The following is a 16439-nucleotide window of genomic DNA, read 5'->3' on the forward strand; positions in this document are numbered from 1 at the left end:
AGGATTTGTATTTCAGTCTGGCTTGGATTTGGGTATTTTGTATACAAGTAACAATTTTCGTCCGCAGAGACATTGGATTTTTTTTTCGCCCTTTCCAAATGTATACGCAAATGGAAGCCAATTTTGGTTATCTCCGGGCAAGTATTAGCGTCGCGTAAACGTACTAAGTTTGGAGGTCCGAAATGGGCCATCAATTTTTCGCTCAGGTCTGAAACAGGGTATGGAAAATAGGTGATTTTGGTCCGACATAGATTATAGATTTCAACATTCGCGTCACATACCCTCGCCAACTCCACTTGTTATATCCAAGACAGATCATACTATGCAACACATCTTGACAAGGGAGGATTAATTAAATAATGAACTAAAAAGATAGTTGAAAACAGGCTTGGGTAACCCCTACATCCTTTTTATCATCAGCAGAAAACCATAAGTTATTGTGCTTATTTTAAAAAGAGACCTCTTTTCAATCTCCCTTCCCACTCACTCCCATCAATGTTTCTCACAAGGTACACCAAGGGAATTTCAATTCACATGAAAATTCTTTTTTGCGTATTCTACTAATCCTAAACACCACTAGTTGTTATTTTTCTGGAGTTGTGGATGATTCAAACCTCCTATCAGTGCAACAGTGAAATTTGGAGGGGGAATGGTATGTCAAAAAATTAACGTTTTATTAAAGGTCAGGACATTCATATCACACGACATGGAAATTAAGTCACTATTCCTGAATCAACATTAAACTGACATATGAGATGCTGATCTAAAACATCTAGTAAGTCAGCTCCAAATCACTTTAGACTCCAAGCTGTCTACCTCTTTCCCTCAGTTTTGCTACTGTCAATTCATAACTATTCTAACATTAAAAGCAATCCGGAAACGTAAGATATACATGGTTCAGGGTCTTGACAACTGTTTTCTTGTTCAGCAATTACCTTGATTTTAAAAAAAAAAAAAATCTTGCAAAGCAAGGTCTGCAGAATGGAGTTCTAAGAGTGCCGTAGACCTGTAGAAAAAACTTCGGTCCAGATAAAGCAACTGGTATTTTGCCGGCTGTCATCGGCTGAACAAAGTGTTTCCAACTTACAATGTCAAATTACAAAACATAAACGATCATGAGTAGGAGGTTGAAACCATGAAAATCTAGAAGGCAAACTCATAACCATCAACGTAAAAATAAATACCAAACTAAACTTGAGTTTTAGAGTGGAAACCCGTGTGAACCTTGCTTGCTACTTGTGTGCTGAGTTTTTATCACTGGCAATGGACACAATAAAACATTTTTTTTAATGTGGTACAATAGGTGAACAAATATAGAAAAGAATTCATTTAATAATTATGCTTTCAACTAAACTAGTCAATGATAAAATAATGAACTGCTGGTCTTTATACAAGGAGCCATTTCTGCATAACACATGGATCAATGGATCTTCAACAAGCCAAACATCATAAGCTGAGGTTTTCAGAGCACATGGTCAATGTAACTTCAGAGCACCGAACATCATAAGCTGAGGTTTATCATTCATCAAGTTTCAGGACGGCACACTGAATTTTATTTCTCTTGCTACTATCACCTCAGCTCATCAATGAATAACAGATTGACAGGAACACAGTTGAATCATGGAGCAGTACAGATCATTACCAGTCACGGCCTTTTGTGAGAATGGACAAACAGAACAAATCGAATTGTTAGGAAAAATTAACAAAACCACACCCTCTCCTTTCTGGCACCTCTCTAATACACACATTTCTCTATTACATGTACAAACAGTTCCCCTGATTGTGGCAAAATGCCCACACATTCTCTATAGGAAAACCTCCCTCAACCCCTCATTACAGAGAAACCAGTGATATTAACTTTCAATACAAAACCAACATCTCCAAATTCCAATTCAAACATTTAAGAGGATACTGCTATTTATTTATTTATTTATTTATTTATTTATAGTTTATAACTTATCGTTTGTTTTTGATACATTTCACAATAAAGCAGTTAAATAAATAAAAAGCACTCTAATTTCTTTGCATTTTAAGGTACTAATTTGTGCCGACAGTTAGCTTTTTCCCTTTTATTTTTATCTTGCAGTACTCCAAAGCTCAAGGTTTTCAGAAATTGCCTTTTGGTGACCTCACTCTATAAAATGGTCGCCCCTAAGACAAATTTGGTCGCCAAAATGTAAGCTTTTTTTTCTTTCTGTTTTTGAGTCACTTAACATGAAGCTAATACGGCTAACCAAGGCCAGCCCACATTGAAATTATGTGAAGAATGTTTTGACACTATTCCATGTAGTTTTCGTTTGCAGCTGGTTTTAATCTGTTGAACAGTCTAAACTACTGTCCAGGAAAGTAAATAAAAGAAAAAAGAAACAGGTAAGGAAGACAAATATGCAAAAATTGTAGTTGAATTCATTTGGTTTAGTGAATATACAAAAGAAAACCTTGCTGATGAGCAAGCAACCTTTTGTACTGCACCGGTCACCAAATTGGCAACCTGTTTGTTTAGTTGCCAAATGATTTTTTCACTGGCCATGGTGACTAAAATGGTCAAAGCTTGTAGTGCTATCTTGCCTGATGGGCTCAGGAATTGTTGCAAATTATGAAAACTGTGAAAACAGATCAATAATGTATGTCCATCTACTACAAAAAGAGCAGACAAATTTATGCTCTTTTCTTTTAGGTCAACTCCTCCAAATGACTATTAAGTTAAGGTGGTGGTTGGGATCCAACACACATGTAGCCAGAGAAAGCTAAGTAGTGCAATAATAAATATTTATTGTCGTGTTCCTCTGTAGGAAATATCATTGTGAAAAAGAGATCAATGGAAAAACAGGGTCTTCTCAAGCCACAAATTTAAATTAACCATCAGAACATTAATTTTGTTATTACATTATGGAACAAAGAGTTACTCAAAGAGAGCACTTATTATCCTGAGGAGCATAATAATCACATGAATGTTTAATGTGAGAATGGTCTCACTACACTCTGGTTTGTGCATTTGCTCCACCATGTGAGATCCAATCACTGCTCAAGGTGGGAGAAATGAGAACTTTTTCACATTACCACCATGCCTTACACAATGCTGATGAGCCTTGAGTAGGACAAAACTGTTTTTCACTACTAGGCTTGTGCCTACCTCAGTCTAGAGATGAGCAAATGCACAAACCTGAGTGTTGCGAGTCTCTGTTCACTACTATTTACATCATTAAAAAGCTGCTCTATCAACTAAAATGCAAGAGCATCAACACACTATACCTTTAATGCCAGTAGTTTTGTCCACAACCTCCTCTTAATAGTAGCCACCACCACTTCCATAGCCCCTATCTCCACTATAGCTTGCACCTCCATAGCCTCTGCCTCCTCCTCCTCCGAAGCCACCTCCTCCTCCATAGCCTCCTCCACCTCCTCCATACCCTCCATAGCCTCCACTGTCATAACCACCGCCTGTGAATGGAAGATATGCGTAAGTTCTTAAATCAAAGAACATACTAAAAACTACAAACCAGTTAACCCTTTAAACCGCATTAGTGTCATATGGCACAAAATGTTAGAATAAGCTTAATATTTGGCCAATTCGTTTCAAATTTGGACACCAAAAGGATCTTTGAGAGATCTTCACATTGGAACCACAAAATCATTCTCCCTCCTGTATCAGACTTGATTAACCAACACTCAAGTTTTTGAAACTTTCGCGCTTTACAATTTTACGGTCAAGTGAATATCTGATAAAAATCTTCACACCCAGAGCTGCAAATTACGCTATTGTTTGGGGGTATACTCAATATATGCAAGGAATAAGGTATTTTTTACCGTTTTCATTTTTTCACTTTGCAGACTCCTCAATTCAATTTGCAACATCTAGTATGTCTGTTGTGGTGATTTAGGACATACCCCAAACAATACCTTTCAACTAGTATATTACTTGATAAGTTAATAAAGATGGTGAGTTTTAAGCTCGGTAATGAAATGTGAAGGTGAATTAATCAACATGACACAAGCGTGGGACAAAGAAAAATTCTGAGTCCCCGACAGGAATCGAACCCATGACCTCCCTAACACCGGGCGGGCGTTCTATCCACTGAGCTACGAGAACTCACCATCTTTATTAACTTATCACTACTCACGATGAATTCGATAGCGTTGATCCTAGCAGTATGCAGGACACCTATCATATATGAACTCAGTTAAATGACCTTGCTCTCCATGAGTTCTCGTAGCTCAGTGGATAGAGCGCCCGCCCGGTGTTAGGGAGGTCATGGGTTCGATTCCTGTCGGGGACTCAGAATTTTTCTTTGTCCGACGCTCGTGTCATGTTGATTAATTCACCTTCACATTTCATAGTATATTACTTGTGGTATTTCGATCTACTGTTATCATTTTAGAAAAATAAGGTTTTTCTCCGGGGCTTGAAGGGTTAAACCCTGATTATACAGACACCCACAAGTGCCTGTATTAACCAAATGACTGTTTTTAGTTGTATGGGGGTCATCAATCAGTGAGCTTCTTTTGAATTTTTCATGTGTCATAATGTTGCTATAGTAACCCTTTACATTAGGAAAATGACCATAACTTGTTTACAGAAAAAATTACTAAAAACACAAACACACTTCCTACACTTCAATAAGTTAACAACAGAAAGTTGTTAAAACATCATCAAAAAATCTTCTGGGAGAAGCAACAGTATGGTGTGTATCAATACAGTACCTCCACCTCTATATTGTCCTCCACCACCAAAGCCGCCGCCACCACCACCATAGTCTCTACGGCCACCCCTTCTACCACCCCCACCTCCACCGCCACCAGTTCGTGCATTAGCTTTTGACACTGTGATCGTCCGACCATCAAGCTCCTAGAAAAAATAACAAACAGCTAATGTTTAACTTAGGGCGTCCTTGTCAATCTTGTTTCCAAATGCCGCACTCCGTTTGGTCAGCCACCCTCTGGATGGACTCAACACCAACTCACAGGCTTTCCGTCAAATCTGACAAATCTGACTGGCTGAGAGTATGGAATGAAAACAGTGTGGTTGTTCAGAAAATCAGATCTGGTCAGAGGCCGTGAATTTTGGTGCTGGCCAAAAGGAGCATAGCCTCCAAGATACAATCTTTCCATTTGAGCAACTTGTAACAATAACAATGATCATAGACAATAATACAGTTAACTCTAGTCTTCCAGAAACCCTTCAAATAAGGACACCCCACCACTACAGAGAAACATAGGCACGCAAGGCATGCAAGAGTTATTTTTTTGTGTGAAGTGTCGGAGATAGGAGCATTCATGGTACAGTAATGATTTGGTTAATTTGACATTTTTTCTTTGGTTGCGGTGTCACATCGGTCATGGTAAGATAGCTAAATAGTAAGCCATAAAATGCTTGACTGAACAAACTACAGTAATCTGACATGTCTCCAGATTAATGTAGATACCATCTTATTTTCTAACAGGCAATTTGATTCGTTCTTTGATACAACCCGGTGTGACACACGCACATGCATAACTCCCTCACTCACCGATCACATAACCCTTCCAACCCCCAAGAGGAATTTTTGCTCAAAAATACTCAAGTTAATTTAGGGACTTTTTCGCATTTTATACGAGACGTAAGTTTACCTTTTCACACAACACAACACAACACAACTTCACCGAAAATAGAAAGAAAGAGAAAAAAACCTCTGACACGTTGAAAGTCTGATTTAATTAAATTGCACTTTAACTTGGTGCCGCGCAGTCTTCAAAGAACATTTGAACAGTTTTCATACTTTTTACCTTAAAAAATATCGGACTGAAATGAATGTCATCAAATAAAACTATTAAACTGCTACTGCAGACATAAAAACCGTCCAGAAATGAAAGCTTTTTTGTTTAATATCCTGGAAACAATAACCGATAACTTGTCAGCTCTAACTGAATTTACTCCCATATAAAAAACAAAAGTGTTAAGTTACCATTTGTTACTAAAGATAGCAAACATATCGTGGGAAAGAATGGTGACGATTTGTCCGCTCTCATTGAATTTACTCCCTTGTAAAAAAAAGTGTCACATTACACTTTGTAGCTAAAAAACAAAAATATCTTGTTATATTTGCATGCAACAAGAACAAAACAGTCGTTACCCGCACTTCCTATTGTAAACGTTAGAACTGTTTCAAATCTAAAGTCTCGTCCCCTCTAAAACATGTCCTAAGAACTAGAAGCGATGATTCATGACCTCCAATTGAATTTACTCCTTGTGAAAAACAAAAGTATCAAGTTACCTTTAACTAAAAATAAAAATATCTCGCTGCATTTGCATACTACGAACTCACGAACTGTTTCAAACCTCAAGGCTCATCTCGTTCATTTAACTAAAATCCTCAGCCTAACCCACAGAAAATGTCAAAGTAAACCCAATATATGAATACTTCCTCCTCTTTTATAGAAGAATGAATATGGCCATTCTGAACTTTATCGGGATCAGATCTTCTCACATACCATTTACCTTTACAGCAAGAAATTTGATTGGCTGTTTATAGTAGATCCAATCTGATTGGTGTGACATACATACATCTCTCACTCACTCACTCACTCACTCACTTGCCCATTGACCCGTAACATACTCGACACACCGACTAAGAGGTATTTTTTTGTGATGACTGAAAAAACAAAACATTCAGACGCATGTTTATTATGGCGACGCTATGTTCACCAAGCAATCAACCCGATCTGAAAAAAATATTCAAAGTACGTGTACACCAACCCATATTAAGGGGCCAACGTCTATTAAGTGGCAACCTTTCACGTTCCCGAGGGTGGCCGCTTAATAAGGGTTTTACTGTACGAAGAAATGTATATTTCTCCTAAACAACCTCCAGCCTGTTACTTTGAAATTGCAGACACTTCATGTGGTCTGAAACAAAAATCTTCATTGTTCTACTCTTGTCAAAATACACAACTCAGAAGTATTTAATATATTAAGTACTTCTTCTGTAGTTTTGAGATGTTCACTAGTTTGTACAGTATTTTCATCAACATTGACTGAATATACAAGTTTCAACCTAAAAAGAAACCAGTATAGGTCATGTGCAACACTTCACAACCAAAACTTGGTGCAATTTCATCATCACCCCCACCCCCACCCCCAACTATTGCGCCTTCTCCCTACTAAGTACCCTGAATGATGTGGGTGTCCACTATATAACAAGAGTCGACTGTATTAGTATCTTTAAAGGAATAATTACTGTTCACAAGCAAGTAAAACTTAGCGATAAAAACGAACAACATTGCATGACTTTGCAAATACAGATGTAATTAATTATTTATTATAATGTTAATCTTTCTGACAGTTTACGACCTTCCTTTTGAACTCGAAAATGGTGTCAAGATGACTCCCAAACGTCATTCATTTTTATTGCTAATTTTTACTTGCTTGTGTCTTAAAATGCCTTTGCTTATAATTACTGTTCAGTAACTTTTTTAGAGTATTTTAACAAAACTAACAAGTGAACAAGTTGCTAATGTGATTGGAGAGACAATAAAATAGAGACAATAAAATATCAAAATAGTTTCAAGATGTTTACATTTCAAATCAAGGAGACCCAATCTCAGAGGAAAAGCCGGATAATAATTCCCCTAAACTGTGAGAGGAATTTTGTTACAGTCAAACCTCTGATTGCAACCTCCTCTCCTCCGTGACCAGTATTCCAAAATACGAAAACACTCTAAGTCAAATCACTATATCTGAAACCTTTTGTAAGCGACCACCTCTTGTAAGAGACTGCGAAAACCTTTGGAGCTAAAAGTTTGAAACTTTTTGTTTTTAACCTCCCATAAATGATCACTTAACAGATAACAGAACGAAAATTGGATAATAAGGTGTTGCAACATTGAAAAAGTACCAGATTGTTTCTCAAAATTGACTTTTTACATGAATGAACCGTTTAAAACATGGGCTAAGCCTCTGCTATGGAACGCCAGAACTGTCTTATGATACTTTTTTTTATTATATTGGGTGGTTATGGCATTATATTTAGTACTTATGTTATTATATTCCGTGATTAACTCATTATACTCGGTGCTTATTCCATTATACTCGGTGCTTATGTCTTTATATGCGGTGCTGTCTTCATTATATTCGGTGCTTATTCCATTATATTCGGTGCTTCCCTCGTTATATTCGGTGCTTTCTTCGTTATATTAGGTGCTTTTTTCATTATATTCGGTGCTGTTTTTATTATATTCAGTGCTTTCCTCATTATAATCGGTTCTAACTTTGTTTGGTGTTTTCTTCATTATTACGGGTGCTAACACTATTATATTTGGTGCTCTCTTCCTTATATTCGGTGCAAAAGGCCATTATATTCGGTACTTCCTTGTTCGGTGATTACTTCAGTATATTCAGTGATTACTTCATTATATTCGGTGCTTACTTCATTATATTCAGTGCTTTCTTCGATATGATCGTCACCAGTCTTCGCAAGGGGCCGTACAATTTGGAGGTAGTCTAGGGAAAGCCGGGAAAAACGGGTGTCACGAAAACTCAGAGCCCGAAACCTCAGACCCTGAAAACTCAGACCCCCCGAAATTAAAAACTCAATTGTTATCACCTGAATTGCTCTATGGCCACAATGGGGCGAGATGTTTATCTTCTCCGGTTTATGTTGTCGCATCGATCAAACGGTGAAAAACAAATATTGAACTTCTCAGGTTTATCGCGCAACGCACATAAAGTCAAAAAGCAGATTGCGATCAAACGAGTATGTTTCAGAGAACAACGCATTTTTTGCTGCATACGATTACATAAGAAAGGTCTGTTTTGAAAAACAGTGTCGGCTGCTGTTCTAAACCTTGTTAGTTCTTCACTGTTTGACCGACGCGACAGCGATAAACCTGAGAAGTTCAATATTTGTTTTTCACCGTTTGATCGACACGACAACATAAACCGGAGAAGATAAACATCTCGCCCCATTGTGGCCATGGAGCAATTCAGGTGATAACAATTGAGTTTTTAATTTCGAGGGGTCTGAGGTTTCGGGCTCTGAGTTTTCGTGACACCCGTTTTTCCCGGCTTTCCCTAGACTACCTCGAAATTGTACGGCCCCTTGCGAAGACTGGTGACGATCATATCGAAGAATGCACCGAATATAATGAAGTAAGCACCGAATATAATGAAGTAATCACCGAACAAGGAAGTACCGAATATAATGGCCTTTGCACCGAATATAAGGAAGAGAGCACCGAATATAATAGTGTTAGCACCCGTAATAATAAAGAAAACACCAAACAAAGTTAGAACCGAATATAACGAAGAAAGCACTGAATATAATAAAAACAGCACCGAATATAATGAAAAAAGCACCTAATATGACGAAGAAAGCACCAAATATAACGAGGGAAGCACCGAATATAATGGAATAAGCACCGAATATAATGAAGACAGCACCGCATATAAAGACATAAGCACCGAGTATAATGGAATAAGCACTGAGTATAATGAGTTAATCACTGAATATAATAACATAAGTACTAAATATAATGCCATAACCACCCAATATAATAAACAAAAGTATCATAAGACAGTTCTGGCGTTCCATACTCTGCAGTCACCAGATGCTAATGAGGTGAAATTTTGACCCAATAAGGCCTAATTTCTCGTAAGAGACCACCTCCCATAAGTGACTAACTAAGCTTGGCATTTTGGGTGGTTGCTTACAGGAGGTTCGACTGTACTTAAGCACTACACAAAAATTTGATGACCATGACTGTGGGCCAAGATACAAAGGGAGAGGGTGGGGTGTATGGGAATAAACGGGATTCAACAAGAGATGGAATGAACCAGAGGATTGCCAGTTAAGCAATAGAGCACTTTTTCCATGTTTACATGCCCTCATCTAAATACAAGGAGGGTTGGGAGAATTCAAGACAGTTAGGTAAACCCGAGACGTAGTCTGACAAGGGTTTGCATAACTTTCGAGAATTCTCCCAACCCCGGAGCAGGGTCCGAAATTGCGCTTTCCTGGTCACCAATGCGACTAAAAATTTTGCACTGGTGACCAGAATTTCACAACTGGTTGCCAGCAAGCGATTAACTATTTCATGCCACGATAATTAAACAAACAATAACTTTGATTTTCAGCCAAATCGATTAAAATAAAATTCAAAGCCGCCCGCCAATTGGTCACTTCCTTTTTACCTTCCCGCTGCTTTTAAAGTATAAAACTGATTTTCCTGTTATTATAAATCTACCACAACGTTTTACAGCTATGATCAGTGCAAAGCTTCGCCGCCATGTTTTTTCAGCGGTTCCCATAACATACGTATTGCGGGTGCAAGAGGCCCCATGCGTTCTTTCGCCATAAATCTATTCAGGCGATGTGGTATTCAAAGATGTTCTGAAATCTTTCCGTAATTTATTACAAAGTGGAGACGGAACATCGGCGAAGAAATTAGATGAAGATTTAAATATTCTCTGGGCATCAAAAGGTGGAAATGTAGATCTGTCAAAGTGGTCAAAAGATGATTTCAGCACTGGTTTGATTCCCGATTCCATCGATTGCAAATATTTTTGCCAGCAAGCCCGTGGCGACCAAAAATTTTGGTTTGTGTTTCACTGCGAAGGAAAAATTTTATTGACACTTTTTGGCGAACACATTTTTCCATATGGCAACTGAAAAAAAATTCAGTCGTGAGTTGGCGCCTGCCGAAAAAAGTTAATTTTGGACCCTGCAGAGTGTCTAGAAAAGGTTATGTAAACATGGAAAAAGTGCTCTATTGTTTTTATAAAATAATTCCCAAAATTACGTGTGAATCTGAAACATCACAACCGTGTTTACATAGTTTCATTTAAACACACCTATCGACTAATGAGAGCGTGCGCAGTAGCTCAGTTATTTCATAATGACACACGGCAAATGATCCATCAAAACCTCAAAATTTTACAGAAAGAATTATGGGCTCATTAACTCAATTACCACCCAGAAATTTTGCAGCTTTTGAAATCTAGTTTCTTCTTGAATAATACAACCAAAGAACCAAAATAAACCAGTCACCAAGTTTCATTGGCTCTTTAAATGTCTGGAGTCAATTCCTATCTGGCCTGATGCTTTCTCTGCACAAGGTCATATGTCAATGAAGAAAAATGTACAACCACTCTTTACATCAGAGAGCTGCAGTGGACAGTCAGGTAACGAAACCTAAGTTCACAATGAGAACAACAGTTTTTCACCACATAATAATATAACCATTACCTGGCCATTTAGTTCCAGTGCTTTTGCAAAAGCATCGGCATTTTCAAAAGTGACAAAACCAAACCCTCTGGATCTTGAAGTTTCACGGTCTGTGATAACACGTACTGTAAACAAAACAATAGAAATTTACGGCCTGAAAATAAATTCAGTGATTCTGCCATCAGTTGTACAAATGTGAGGTTGCAGAGGCTCACAAGGAATGATTATCATTAATGGGGTAATCCTGGTAACACTGCCAACACTGTCCCCAGAAAGATGGCGTTTTAGTGTCTTGGGTACTTCCTAGATCATAAATGTTGATTTTAACACAAAAAAGGCAGAATACATGGAGCATAGTGCTTTCAATAATCCAATTTCAAATCACATAGCAATTTATGGATATTGTCTGGAACAACACCTTGCAATTTTTGATGCTGCGACAAATACATGTACATAAAAATCCACTAGTGTTCCACTGGCATACCATGGGTAAGTGGTGAACACAGGGGAAAATTGCTGTGTTAATTAAACATCAAAAGATGTCTTGCTGAGCAATTTTCCCCTTGCGTTCACTTCTTGCCTTAGTATGGCCACATCACTGCTAGATAAGAGAAAGCCACAAATTTTTCATGGTCATTGTAATGTTAGTTTGGCATATTTTACTACGCTTCCTGAAAATCATTAAAAAAGCAATCACACATTTTAAGAATTTATGATATACAGAAATGTACAATGGAACGGTGACTCGAGAACTAAATGGGAAAGATAGGGGGGATCGGATTTGACCAAGTTGCCGCAAGATCATGGCAAGGCTTTGCAGAGGGCATCAAGAGAATAAAAACCCAATAACTTCACAAGGTTTGTACCATGTTTGAAGGTAAATGCAAAGTCTCACTTGTGAAAATTTAGTCCCTTCTATAGTTTACTACAAGCATGTACAAAATAACCCTTCTGAAGCCAGTTGTCCAATGGTTTACTGTGTATATCTGCCCTTGAGGTTGGGGCATTTGATCGCCTAACATGAACCTAAGGTGGCATTTGAACACCATTTTTGCCCCTGGGATGGCAATTTGGCCGACTGAAAATGCTAAATGTCTAATGCCTGGGGGTTCCCCGGGTGTGATGGCAATTTGGCCGCCTGAAAATGGCCGGGGGGGTTCCCCGGGTGGGGAGTGTTCAAATTTTCGAATTGACTGTTACATTTCATATTCTAAGAACTGCAATCTTTATAAAACGCAGCAAAACGACATGTATTTCGGTCGATCTAACCGAGAATCCAGTACAAATGATAAAAAGAAACGCAGGGCTCTTTAAGTGAGCTTCCGTGTAGAAGTCAGGAGAAACGAGACGTCAGTGCTAGGATCATTGTTTGAGCTTAAAAAGAGAAAATCTTTAGCCTAAGTTCCCTTGAGATCATTGACGACAAAGATACAAAGTAAAGCTTACCATCAATAACTGTTCCACATGAGCTAAAATAACGTTCAAGACCTTCTTCAGTTGTCTTAAAATTTAAGGAACCAACGTACACCTTACATTCGTTGTCATCCGCCATTCTGGCTACGCTTCTTTGAAACAAACGTTCACACGACAATTTTTCCGAAATTTGGCCTCGTGTTTTTCACGACGAACGCGAGAAAAACCGGATAAAACCGGTTTGCAGTTCAGTTCGTTACCAGACTCCTGAATGATGTTGAACAAAGGGACATTTCAACCTCGACCCAGCGGGATTTTGAAATAGCCGATACTAAATGAATAAATGGCAAATCTAAGGTGAATGGTTTTGAGATCGAAACAACGGGAAACTCGAAAGAAACCGCGTTTGAATTAATGGGATCCAACTGCACCGCTTGTGCTGATGAATGCGCACATGTCACTCTAGGTGCGCACCAACAATTAACAAACGAAAACAATCAGAGAGCGAAGAATTAAGGCTGTCCAGCCGGTCGTTCTGGGGAGGGGTGGGGGGGGGGGGCGAGATTTCGCAGGCTTTTCATTAAAATACAGGTTTAATAAAAACAGCTGAAGACTGGAATGCCCGTGGAAAAAAATTGAATTAAACCCGAGACCAACTGGTTGTCAGTGTGGCTCGAGCTCTATTTGACCCCTAAAAGATACCACCTATTTATTTATTTATTTATTTATTTATTTATTTATTTATCTATTTATTTATTTATTTACTCAAATTCAATTGCACAGATAATCAAAACGAAAACAAAAACAAAGAATTAAATATATGTACAAGTATAAAAAGGAGATATCTGAGTAATTAGGCCAGTTTATACAGAATTCTAGATTCCTTATTTTGAATAAACTGCCTGAGACAAAATGCAAAATACATAGAAAACTAGCATAGACAAATCGCAGCAACAATAAGTGATCAGAAAACTATAAAAATTTATCCTTACTTAAGTTAAATTTGCTAATATAAAACTAATTCACTTTCTTACTAAACAATGATAATTGATCACTTGTCCTAATCTGAGCTACAGGCAGGCCGTTCCATAAATCTACAATGCGATTTAAAAATGAGAATTTAAAAACATCGGTTCTAAAACGAGCCTTGGCAAGTATGGCTTCTGTATTTCTCATATTGTACTTATATGATTTGAAGCTAACATACGATAGGAAGTCAAAATCAATGTGCTCTTTAGACATTTAAAAAAGAAACATAAATCTAAAACCTCCCTTCTAAACTCCAGAGGCAAAAGACCTATTTTACCTAAACGTTCTGGAAAAGTTAAATCACATTTCAAGATAAATTTGATGGCACGTCTTTGAACAAGCTTAAGGGCCTTGATTTTTTCTTTAGCGTAAGGAGACCAGACTTGAGATGCGTACTCCAACTGCGGTCGTACCAACGACTTATATAGAATCAACATAGTTTTTTGGTCGCAATCAGTGGTGCACGTTCTGCAGATGATACCCAACATCTTATTTGCTTTACTTACAATTAAGTCAATATGATCCTTCCATGGTAAACTCGAAGAAACATGAAGGCCAAGATCTTTCTCAATTCAAACGACGGCAACCTGCGACCCGCTCAGATTATATGATGACTTAAAACGGAAATGACAATATTTTCTTTATTATTTCTTCGAGTTTAATTTGGGTGGCACCAGCTACGGGTGGAAGGGTCTGACTGCGGTTGGGAGCCGGTCAAGAAGGATCGGAATGCCCGGTAAGCCGGAAGTGGCCGAGAGAGATTTGAGGTGGGGAAGTGGACGGCTAAAGATAGTAACGCATCATCCTGAACACCCCAAAAGGCTAAGTGAGATCAAAATCAGAGGTTTACACCTGTAAGAGACGACGAGCACCCCCGACCGTTTCATATGGGAATTTCGATCCTCCCCCGGCTTCGTACCTCCGGGACCGGATCGTTCCCGAGGAACCAGATCGTTCGGCTGAATACTGGCGGGGGATGAGGATTTAGGATTATTTACTTAGTGGCTTTGTTTGTTTGTTTGTTTTTTCCCGTACTGCTCTGGCTTATTTAGACTTGCTAGTGTGGGCGGGGAGGAATACTTCAGTCTTTCAGCTTCACCACTACTCCCTAGGACGCTTTTCCGTCTCTCCCAAAGCCTCCTCCGGGCATAAATCCAAGATGGTGCTCTCTTGATCAAAATGCGCTCGCTCGCTCGCCAAAATGCGCCTGCATTGCAGGTTATATCCATGGTGAGACCAAACGAGTGTGATAAGGGTAGGGTAAGGTAAATTGATTTTGAGTCGTATACGTGGGGAGTGGTTGCCCAATCTCCCGAGCCAGGGGCTCATGACAAAAACGCACCACTACTTTACAATAACATTACTACTTACAATTATTATATTTGCTAAGATAAATTCAGAATTAAAATATAAACTATTCCTAAGAGCACGACAATTTACAAGAACGTTACTACTTACAATTACTATAAAAGTAACTTACCAACGTAGTAGCTTACCAACGTGACAATTCACAACATTCGCAATTCGCATTTGCATGTATTTTTGCATGAATTTTTAAAGTTCGTCTTTGAAGAGCAAGATCTACCGAGAATAATTGATTCTCCCTGTATTCTCCCTAAATTTAGCCTGCGAACGCAGACGTATTTCCGGCTGTCACTTGGTTCCGCCGAAAAATAACGTCTACGAACCCGAGCCAGGAAACGATTTCTGTGAAGTAATGACTTTTGTTTCTCCTTGGCCAATCAGATTCCATGATAGAATGAAACTCGAGTGCTCCTCGCAGCGAATACCTCGCGCAGTAGTTCTGGGGTTATTTGAGCTAAACTGTGATTGGCTTAGAATTCCTACGTCACAGAAATCGTTTTCTGGCTCGGGCTCGCAGACGTTATTTTTCGGCGGAATCAAGTGACAGCCGGAAATACGTCTGCGTTCGCAGGCTACCCTAAATTGAGAAGTGATGCGAATCAGGTATATTTCTGTCAGCAAATAGAAAGTTATTGGGTTGATATTTTTTGCCTGGTGCTGCTTTAGAGTACTGTTTTCTATTTATTTCAGGCAACTTAACTTAACTTTTTTTCTGGTTGAAGAGTCAAAAAATGTAATCGATCGAGCGGGTGTTGCGAAACAGAGTTTGTAAAGAGTTAAAACTTGTGCTGTTTTAATTTTTGGGATTGTAGGAGTTTTCTCATCCAAAGGATGTTTTACTCAGTGCGTGTCTTTAAATGATTTGTGCTTTTAAAAGAGAAGCACTGAAGTGGTGTAGCACTACTGGAGATACTGACAATAGATCGTTTTCACATGACGTCTTCAAATTCTAAAATTCAAATCTTAATGAGGTGCTAAATGTATATACAATATGTTGACAACTTTTTAGCTCAATATAGCGGCCATTCCGAGCGTGGAACGTCTTGTAACAAAACCAATTGGAGCGAAATGGCCTTGCAGCGAACGAGTTTGGACTACCTGCGGACGTGACGAAACTATGTCGGTGCACTGCCGGAAACAGTTTGCATGAGGAGTGCACACGATCTGAACGTCGAAAATTGAGATCATCGTGTCCCATCTTCATGGCGATCATGACATGTTGCTTGGATGTGATTTCCTTGTTTCCTGGGCCTCAACCTCGTTCCTAGGGTCTCTGTTTCTTTCCGCTCCGTGGGACGGAAATATAAAGAAGAGAGACCCTGGGAATGAGATTGAATGAGCCCGTTTTATCGGTCTCTTTGATTCGCTCTCCCAGGATTAATTGACCAATCAGAGAGCAGTTTAAAGCAAGGGTTGGTGCACGTGGTGTTCGAT

At 38.7% G+C, this 16439-nt stretch overlaps 1 protein-coding gene across 1 annotated transcript; it reads right to left on the reverse strand.

The window, feature by feature from the left end:
• Nucleotides 1-650: 650 nt before the first annotated feature.
• On the reverse strand, nt 651-12824 carry LOC145500733 (uncharacterized). The gene is made up of 5 exons (XM_081480258.1): nt 12645-12824; nt 11220-11323; nt 4702-4846; nt 3253-3441; nt 651-1652 (listed from the first exon to the last, which is right to left on the reverse strand). Exons 1-4 carry the CDS (start codon nt 12748-12750, stop codon nt 3287-3289), a joined length of 510 nt encoding a protein of 169 aa, XP_081336384.1. The 5' UTR covers nt 12751-12824; the 3' UTR covers nt 651-1652; nt 3253-3286.
• Between the last annotated feature and the right edge of the window lie 3615 nt (nt 12825-16439).

This window comes from Orbicella franksi, chromosome 10, assembly GCF_964199315.1.
Source record: "Orbicella franksi chromosome 10, jaOrbFran1.1, whole genome shotgun sequence".
In the NCBI taxonomy this organism is placed as follows: Eukaryota; Metazoa; Cnidaria; class Anthozoa; order Scleractinia; family Merulinidae; genus Orbicella; species Orbicella franksi.

Coding starts and splice junctions, on each gene's coding strand:
- LOC145500733 (XM_081480258.1), bottom strand. CDS start 12,750: ATGGCGGATGACAACGAATGTAAGGTGTACGTTGGTTCCTTAAATTTT. Junction 11,324..12,644: donor ATGTGGAACAGTTATTGATG/GTAAGCTTTACT, acceptor TTTTGTTTACAG/TACGTGTTATCACAGACCGT. Junction 3,442..4,701: donor AGGACAATATAGAGGTGGAG/GTACTGTATTGA, acceptor TTCCATTCACAG/GCGGTGGTTATGACAGTGGA.